Genomic DNA, 9980 nt, shown 5'->3' with positions numbered 1-9980 from the left:
TTCGTAAGCATCGAGTGATGAGATAAATCTTGCAATTTGCTGTCGTCATTTTGTGCGAATGAATAAGACTTTGTTTGAGGTATTTTGTGACGTGTTGCAAATGAGAATTTTGGGTCACGTCGTAGAAAAAATACGTCGTGATATAAAATTCCCGTTTATAATTTATGGTATATTTATTAGATCCTGGGACCCGACGATACAGGCATGCCTAGTGTGGGGACCACGATATTCGCAGTTTTATACCCAAATGTACAATTTACTAGTATTATGAAGTTCTCATGTCATCGTAACTTGTTGTACTCTGTACTTAAATAAGTAAACGTTTTCATTTCATTTTCATGTACTGTTCTGGTAATGGTATAAACTGTTTTGATAAAAGTAACGTTTCATCTAAATCAGTTAAGCAATTTTTGCTCGAACTAATAATTTACATTCAGGCAGCTCAGGAACATTTACTTTTACAATATTAACCAGATTAAAAATCAACCCGAAATTCTATCATTGCCTTTGTTATCGTTCAAATGATATAAAAAGGATATGATTATAATGATACCTTCCCTAAAAAGGGATACAATTTTTTGCCTTTCAAGATCAATATTTATCTCAAAGATACTATACTCATCTCACTTAGTAACATTAACAACTTACCCCCTACAGGTATTAGCGTTAAGTATTATAAATACGAAGTCGATCACTAATCCTAATTAATGCACGAAATGCTTAAAAGCACAGAATTAATTATATCATCATCCCTTCTAAATAGACTTTGATGATATGCCTCGAAGGCAAATACGAATTCCCTTTTACAAACCCTCTTTAAAATGTTGAAGTACTTTATGCAGTACAGTAGTATGTTGATTTGTTTTTATTATATTTGCTTAAAACGATAAGTGTGTGAGTTATTTTGGCAGGACACTGTCAGGCGATGTACTATGCTGTACTATGCTGTACTATGCAGTCTACTCAGCAATATATGACTGTTCCTGCTGGAAAGATTCTCAAGAGACAATTTTTATTGGTGAAGGACTGAGGAAGAAGTTTTGAATATTGTATAAAGAAATTCATACATCGTTTTCATACAGGCTTGCTGTCTATTAAATAAGATGTGATAAACACTACATTTTCTCTGAGTTTTCTACTTCTCTTATTGCACAGTCTATTATTATTATTACTTATTAGGTATTTATTTATGTATTAAACATCTTTATTACAGTTATTTAGTAGATGTCCCACCAAACTACTGATACAGTTTGACTGTTTGTCAACTCTTTTGTGACGTTGGATGAATTAGCATAAGGCATTAAAAAATCTTAATTGTAAACAAATCTATAATAATTATGTAGTATAATCCTAACTAATATGCTAAGGCATCTCCAACGACAGATTCCCCATTCAATCAAGGTTGTCAATTTTGCTTCATTACGCGGAAACCGCTTTGATAAGACATGCAGATGGGATTACGGACGGTGGCATCCCTGTCCGGGCAATCATTAGGCTTGCAGCTTGTTTAGCGCTAAATCCTTTGTCTATTACTACTAGTGATGGGAACGTGCGGATATTGTATCGGATATTTGGTCTGTGGTTTTATGTTAAAGAACAATGCTTATTTATGTTTCATAAACGAACCCCTATATTGTTATTCGTTTTTTTAATCTTAGCTTAGTTAAAGCTGGTGTAAGTTCAAATAATTAAAACAAAATATACTTCTTAGACACCGCGATATTACTTTTTATAAAATGGTTACTGTAGATCACATTTCTAGAATGAAAATATATTATGGTTGGTTGTGATTATTTGATATAAAACAATTTCATGAAATTCAAAGTTTTAGATACATATCAGCACGTAAATTAGCATAGATCTCTCATATAAACGGAAGTATGTCTTACACAACAATATCCGAAAACTTCATGGACATTTGCGGATACTCCAAATATCACAATAATACTTATTGATACTATATATCCGAATTACATCACTATTACCGGTTTGGTCCGGATCAATTATGTGTGATTCGGTTTAAATTGAACGTGCGCTGTGTTTAGATTGAAATGCCTGTTTAGTGAACACACTGTACTGTATTCTAACATTAGCTTAGTTGACTGCTCGGCCTTAGATCTGGGTTTAAACTTAGTTTATGCGAATGTTTCGCATACCTTCAAGTTTGGAAGACTTGATTAGTATGTTAGTTTCTTAAATAGATAGTTGTACCAGTATTTAGCAAGACTGACAGCAAGTAAGATTCTACTTGTACTTTTCGCTTTCTGCACAGCAATTTATCAATCCTCAAGGATCAAGAACTTAATAAATAAATACTTGGAAGAAATATAATTTCAGTATATTTGCGTGTAACAGTTTTTAAATCCGTTAAATGAAATAGTCCAGCTAGAATATTTTTCAGCAACAAAAGACCGTCATTTAGATGAGAAAAAACCTGCACGTGCTTGCATTAGTAATAAGGAACATGCATATTATATTGACGCGCCTTTACAAATAAGCATCGCAAGCGTCAAACATCTCTGAAGATCAAGTTGCAGTGCAGGCGTCAACTTTAGAGGCGAGATCAAATGACAAATTATTGAAAAATTCTTCTTTATGATGCTAAGATTCAAACTGAAATTGCTCAAGCTTCTCTCAGATTGTGATAGTGACTAAATTTGGTTACTTTTAGTTGGAACACACAAGCTCAGATTAGTTTCTAAACTATTATAAAATCCCGAAACTGCAAGGCAGTCGCCAAATAGATACACATACGAGTAGTAACGATACTTGATTATACATCTATGAATATTACATCACATTATGACTTTTGTTGTACCATAAATCTTAATCTAATTAAATCAATTATCTAATCAAGCAAATCAAACGGACATTAGGGTGGTGATTGAAAGCATAATAACCTACATTAATTGTGTCCGGGACTTAGAGTTAATCCTCGTAATCCACCTGTGAGACTGAACATTTAATTGGTTACCTAGTCACGGGTATCGCGGTGGAAAATTGGATCGATTGATTTGTAAGTCAATGTTGTGATTGATACTTAAAGAATTGGCTGTTTCACGTAGTTTTACTTGCGTTTGCAATGATCTTGTAGGTCGTAGTGTTTAGGTCTTAGCGTGAGTGTAGCAATCACACTCAGATACATTTTTGCTAATGCAACTGGACAGTCGTCTGTCGAGAATTGTTGTATGGTAAATCGATCAGCGGTTTCGCAACAACCACTTTTCCTTCATTTTCCCAACTTAGTATTGAAACAACTTTTCATCAATATGCCACCTTATGGATTGACTAAGTAGTATTCCCGGTAAGTAAGTATCCCTTCGTTAGCATATAAATATGTCATATTTTTGTATTACAACTAGTGAGTAAAGTAGATTAGTTTATTTTGAGGAATTCGAAATACATCCTTCTTTCACAATTTCCGCACCAAACTGGCACAAAATTTGTTTTACATAAATGTCAATGTCAAAACAACCTGCACACGTTCAAAATTTGTTTTGTGGTGTTTGTGATGAATAATAATTTGAAAAGACAATAAAATAAGTATTTGATTGTTCAATTACAACAGCAATGTCTTATCATAGAATCTTGGTGTTGTCAGCAACATAGTGCAAGGGATGAATGCAGAAGATAAAAGATCTTTTGAAGAGAGATACTCGGCATGCTTTATCGATTTCGGTCTTAAAACTGGTTAGTAAGGTTCCTATTTGATTGACAAGTTAGTTTATATTTGCACTGGGTTATAAAGCAGCCAAGAACTGTGACATGCAGCAAAGGTTCACTTTAAATGTCAAAGAGATTGACACCTTCATCATAATCATGACTTACTTCTATCTCAATTATTTTGCCATGTATTCCACAATTTCTTAACAAACTCTTAGTATTTTCCATATGTATATAAATAGCATACTGAGCTTTTGTTACGTTATCATATTGTTGCGTCATGGATACAGACTAGTTTAAATGTTAGCTCTTAGTGCCATTGTGACACATGCAACTTTAAACCTCTGACTATATTTCATACAGAATAATCTACTTTAGGATAATGTCAAGTGAAAGATTTTTATTGAACAAATAATAATTTTAATATCTTTAATAGGTTTTTAAATTACTCATAGCTGTCCAATAGCTAGGCATATAACACTGACTGAGAGGTTTTGAGCGGTATAACTGTCAAGTACTACTCTGAAAACTCAGCGTTGCGCTTTACTATTATATAACAGGCAAACATATTTTTATCTCCTTAAATTCAATTTTGAGAATTATTAAGAGAACTAGTATATTTTCTAATACAAGCTGTACTTCAGGGTTTTTTAAAGTATTAATGAATAAATAAAAAACGATATAGTCATCGAGTGCTTTCTCTCCCTTATATGCTTACAAAATCGCGAAGACATAATATATATTAAATGGTTCTATTTTCAGTGACAGGTGTGTTGATTGGCAGTATGATGGGCAGTTTCTTCTTCCGTGGCTATAGGAAGTGGCCAATGTTCGTCACGGGGGGGCTCGGCTTCGGCATGGCCTATATGAACTGTGAAAATAGTCTCAACAGTTACCTGCTGTCTATGGACCCGAAGATTTGTGCTATTAAGTAAGTATTATTCCTTGTTTTATAACAAGTGTTCAACAAATTAAACTGTCATTACCAATTTTCCGTTTTGGTAAAGGATGGATTTACTTCTACTAGGCTGTTTTAATATTTTTATTTTTAGTAACAAGACTCTTCTCAATTTCCCGTTTTAGTGAAAGATAGGTTTACTGCAACAAAGCAGTCTGAATTTTTGTATTTTTAGTAACATCCCTTATTAAAATTAGGCCTGAGTAGCCATTCTGTTATTATAAGTACCTAAGTAAAGTGACAGAAATTATTGAACGCTAGGGAAAGAACTGATTGTCAGACACTAAACAGCTACATTATTCGCAAACAGATGAATAAAAATATTAATCTTTGCAGACACATTGTAAGTAAAACTTAGTTAAACGGTTTATTCGCTGTGTCAGATATTCGCACAATATCATGGCAGTCTAATTATCACGGTCTGAATAACAAACAATGTAAAAACATCCTGCTTTTGTAACAAACAAAGCCAAATCAAATTCCAAATACCTAATCGAAAATGATACACAAAATTCTCATTTCCGATCGTGTCAGGTACAACTAACTCCCTAATTTAACTGTCAGAGGACGTGTGAAATGTCCCTCGAATAATGTATAGGTGCCGCCCGCTGTCAAGTTACACAATTAATTATTACATTGACAATGTACTTGCGTTCATTAGCTATTCTACCGAATGTTGTATTTGCATTGCTTTGAATGTCGATAAGCTAAGGTTAAACTTTATCTTCGAAAAAGTAGTTCAAATAGAAGACTTGAAATGTACGGCAAATAATGACTAATACTTTCTTTTCTTTCTTTTAAAATGACAACTCCCGCACTAAGAACTGCTCTTGCGTTCTAGGGACTTAAACAAACATACAAACAACAGACACAAAGTACAACCAAAATCTGATCAGCACAAATAATTATCCCGTGGGTAACGAGCCCACGACCATTCGACGCAATGGTCGTAGCTTGGCGACCACCTTAACCACTGCACTACAGAAGTCGTCAAACTTAATTTGCTTTATTAGTTTTACTCTACTCTACTTCATTGTGATTATTTTACTCTCTAGTGTTATTTTTATTCTATTTTACAATGTCTTTGTAAAATGCTTATCACCATAATCAGTAGCTATACTAACAATATTGTTCTTCCACTGTAGGGCATAGACCTCCTCCCGTTTATGCCCTGTGTCCAATGAAACAACCAAACTAAAGAAAAATACTCAAAGCCATGTAATCAACAAAAGCATTGCTTCGGTTACACAAAACCCGAGAACATGATCACAGTATTAGTACAACTTAGAACACACAGCTATACAACTCATTACACAATTAGTAGCAAAGCAAAGAATAAAGAGAGAATAGAAAAAGGGACAAAAAAGCAGCAAAACAAATGCAAATATTCTTTTACCGTCTCAAAATGTTATAATTGTTTCTTAACAAATAGTTTCTTTTACAATCGCAAAATAGGAATCCGTTCGTTTCGCTGTTGCAACTGCAGACGGGAACTAATTAAGTCTATAAAATATTGAAAAGGGCGAATAAAGGGACAGTGTCCGTGAAATGGTAGCTCATATTGTAGTACTGATAATGAAGAAGTTTAGTAGACGTTGCGTTGTAAATATTGGTCGGGATTCACATCAGGGCTGGTAGTTTGGTCTGTATGATGTTTATTGGGGTTGTAAAGTTTATTTTAGAGTGCTTTGTTTTGTTGATTAGGGGCAATCATAATTATTACAAGTGTTGTTATAGTAATTATCCAATTCTTGATTCATTTACACTTTATCATTTAGAAATTTATCTGTAAATTAATTTACTTATCACATTTACCCGGGAATGTATTTCTTTATCATCAATCATGAAATGAAGCTTATTTTTATTTGCTCAGCAAATATTGAATACCCAAACCACCTATACTTACTGTTACTTATAACGTGTAAAGCTGTTAAAAATGACATTTAAATTCAGACACAGACAACACTATAAGCTTGATATAAACTTTTAAATCGTTAAAGTGCCAACCCTGCACAAAATCCCATCAAAACATCGAAACGGTCAACAGTAAAGACGTTATACCTTTCTTTCCTCACAGCGGGACATTTCCTCCGCCATTTGGCTCTTTGTCTCCACATAAAGGTCACTTACTGCCGCTTCTTCTATTCAACTCATAGACGCTTCCATATTTGTATAGAATTCGGCACCGCCTTCCTTTCTTTCGTCCATGTTTGCAAACCTACCGCCTAAACACCACCCACAGAGAGTTCCAACAACTTTACGAGTATATTTACTCTCATTAAAAACCAAATCTACTTCTTTTTCTATGTCAATAAGAGCAGTATTCAGTTTTTCGTCGGCAAATGTAAGTTTGTTTTTCGGTAAATCATCACTTGTTTTTCCATTTTAAACATTTTTATTTGTTACGTTCGGGTCGTTTGTGAGTCATGCCCGTTGTAAGCTTTGAGGCTCACCGAATGGGCGTTTCTATGGCTTTTTTGCACCTAACGTACGTCAATTACATTTCGGATTGCGTTTGGTTTAGAACAATGGTTACCAAACTTGGGTGTACAGGTTTTAAACCTTTTGTACTGGATTGCTTTAATTGAAAAAATCTATATGGACGGCACAATAAAGCCTTTGGTAAAACTGCTTTTTATGTATTCTCTGTTTGGATGTAAATTGAACTTAAAAATTAAAATTGTCTATTGAAATTCTATTGATAATAATGTAAATTCACCCTTCCTAAAAAAAATACTTTTAACGTAGGTACTATGAATTTTGCAAACATAATTTTAATATCAATCAAATTATTATAGCTGGGTATGATCACAATTTTTATTAGTAATTCGCAAATACATCAGGACGTATTTTTATCTCATAAAAGTGATACTATTGTCCTTGAGTCAAACAAATTGTTTTCAAATTCCTACATCAATATTGCCAGCCACATTTCCAACCATATCCATTTGTGCATCAATCCCTTTGATGTAAAATTGTAAACAAATATTGAGTACCGCTGGCATCCATCTGGTTTGAATAGATTGGAAGACAATATGGCCAGAGGCTGCGTTCCAATTGAACGTACGGACAATTGAACTGTCGACTGTATTATATCGTGCTCTTTTTATAAAAAAAAACCTGTTTTGATTAGAAAATAAATACACAATACGAAAATAAAGACATTTTATGCGTTTGAAAGGGTTGAAGTACTGAGGGATTGTTTCATTGATTAATGTCTCTGATTGTCTATAAATTAATGTTGGCCTTACGCACGAAATTGATAAGCTATTATTGTAATGATTTTGTGTAAAGACTCTTCTCTCACCTGGGTTTTGCTTGAGAAGTTCTTAATTCTCACAAGTTTTTTAGCTTCTATTGATAACCTTTATCAGAGCTATACTGTATATGGGTATTTTATCTACGTGATATACGGATTAGCCTAAAGTCCACTACGCTAACCGAATGGGCGTTACGATATCAGTATTATAAAAGCTATTTTAATCATGATATTAAGTATTCCTATGTTTGTTTGTTTGCAGGAAGAAGCCGTAAGCGGAACGTGTGACCACCGCAACATAGACCTTGTGAAAATGTAATCGTACTTTGAATTAATTTAAATATGTATGTTAAAAAGTAAACATTTCTGTTGAGTCATAAAATGTTTGGTCTTTCAATTGATAGCAATGTTTGAGAGATAATGTATCCAGATGAAAATACGTCTGGGTACTGCACGAAGATTTTGTTCGTATTTTGTGACAGTAGAACGAAATATTTAATAGAATATTGTTATTATAACTTAGGTAATATGATAGTAAAATATATAAAAATAACAAAATATATTTTACTAATTAATTATAGGTGTCGGAAAAATAAGCAAATTATTTCGTACAAAATTATAAATAGCGATGTTTTTGTTTGTAATAATTATGGTTCTTGTGAGGAACTCGTTTTTAGTAGTATGAATATTTTAGAATACTACATAATCACGGTTTTAAAATAAAAATTACAAAAGTTATGATGGGTTTTATTATACTATAATATTTGACCCGAAACGTTAATTAAATTAAACATGTTTTAGGTATCGGCAATACGCATGAACTTACATTTTCTAAAAAGCCTACTTTTCAAGCCTAACACTAATAGTAAACCACGCACGATACTACTTCACAAAGCAACTATGAATCTCTACCTTGAATAAGTACCACCATGAGCAAGTCAGTATCGTGACGATTTTTGTTTAGCCTTATAACTTAAAAAAATAAAGTTTAAAATACGATGGATCTCAGATGCCTTTGCGTAAGCAAACAATTCATTTGTTATGCATCAATTTTAAAAGTCGTCAAAGTTAGACTTATTAATGACAGCTTCATAAAAACTTACTTTAATCATACAATGGGTAATAAAAAGCCTTCAATAGTTTTATTTGAAACACTAAGTACTGAAAGTATGGCCTATTTTATGTCACGAACAGCAAGTCCGACGATATGCTTCACAGTTTTGTAAAGAATGGAGACATGTTGGTACAACATATTTTAATGATGACGCTTTTAGAATATGTTATTGAGTGATCGTCAATTGATAAATAATTGCTACTGTCTGTGTGTAAGACACACAAACAGGTCTGGCCTTGAATTGAATATTTATGAAAAATATTCAATTCAAGGCCAGACCTGTTTGTGTGTCTTTCAAAATGCGAAAAATATAGGTACTTTAATGGATATTAGACAAAACAGCTCGTATTATAAACAATCACAAAATACAATCGGATCCAAAAACTACTATAAGCGAGACACCATAAGTTATGGTATTCAGGCGTCGAACCCACGATACATCGCAATGTGGAGCGATGCGTGGCGACCGTCTTGACTTTGCCCTATAATGAAGTTCCAGGTTGATTAATAAAATATAAGCCTAAGAATATTTTTAGTCCTAACAACAACTCCATAGGCTACTGTCCACTTCAGCGCTGACTCACTTCATGAGTCACTCGGAAGTCACCTGATGGAATCATGTGGGTCAGTGACCTAGTGCACATCCATGCTCTACTGGTTCACAGGTATGGGGCAGAGTCATTCGCGTCTGAGAATGTGGGGGGCGTGGCGTTGCGTCATAGTGTAGTAAGGTAATTGCGCAATGTTTATAGAGAAGTTTGCATAAATTAGGTAGTCCTTTTTTGCTAAGGAATGCTATGGGTAGTAGAAGCGGTTTTCGCTGGACCAAGGCAAATTTAATAAGAAGGCGTTTCTGATTCTGATACTAGGACTTTTTTTTGGTTTCCCCACTTAATATATCAGGTATCAGGTATTACCAACATATCAGGTAGAATTTTGTCATTATTGTTGATATAATTTTTGTCTTTTTATCCATCGAATGCATT

The 9980-nt window shown here is 33.6% G+C and overlaps 1 protein-coding gene across 1 annotated transcript; it reads left to right on the top strand.

Moving 5' to 3' along the window:
* The first annotated feature begins 3470 nt into the window (after positions 1-3470).
* LOC142982338 (MICOS complex subunit Mic10-like) lies at positions 3471-8524 on the top strand. Its single transcript, XM_076128799.1, has 3 exons — positions 3471-3690; positions 4426-4594; positions 8143-8524. The coding sequence occupies exons 1-3, from the start codon at positions 3618-3620 to the stop codon at positions 8153-8155; spliced, it is 255 nt and encodes an 84-aa protein (XP_075984914.1). The 5' UTR covers positions 3471-3617; the 3' UTR covers positions 8156-8524.
* Positions 8525-9980: the final 1456 nt, after the last annotated feature.

Source organism: Anticarsia gemmatalis, chromosome 21 (genome assembly GCF_050436995.1).
Source record: "Anticarsia gemmatalis isolate Benzon Research Colony breed Stoneville strain chromosome 21, ilAntGemm2 primary, whole genome shotgun sequence".
NCBI classification, from domain to species: domain Eukaryota; kingdom Metazoa; phylum Arthropoda; class Insecta; order Lepidoptera; family Erebidae; genus Anticarsia; species Anticarsia gemmatalis.
The sequence above is the reverse complement of the archived record's forward strand: the minus strand, read 5'-3'. Positions and strand labels throughout refer to the sequence as shown.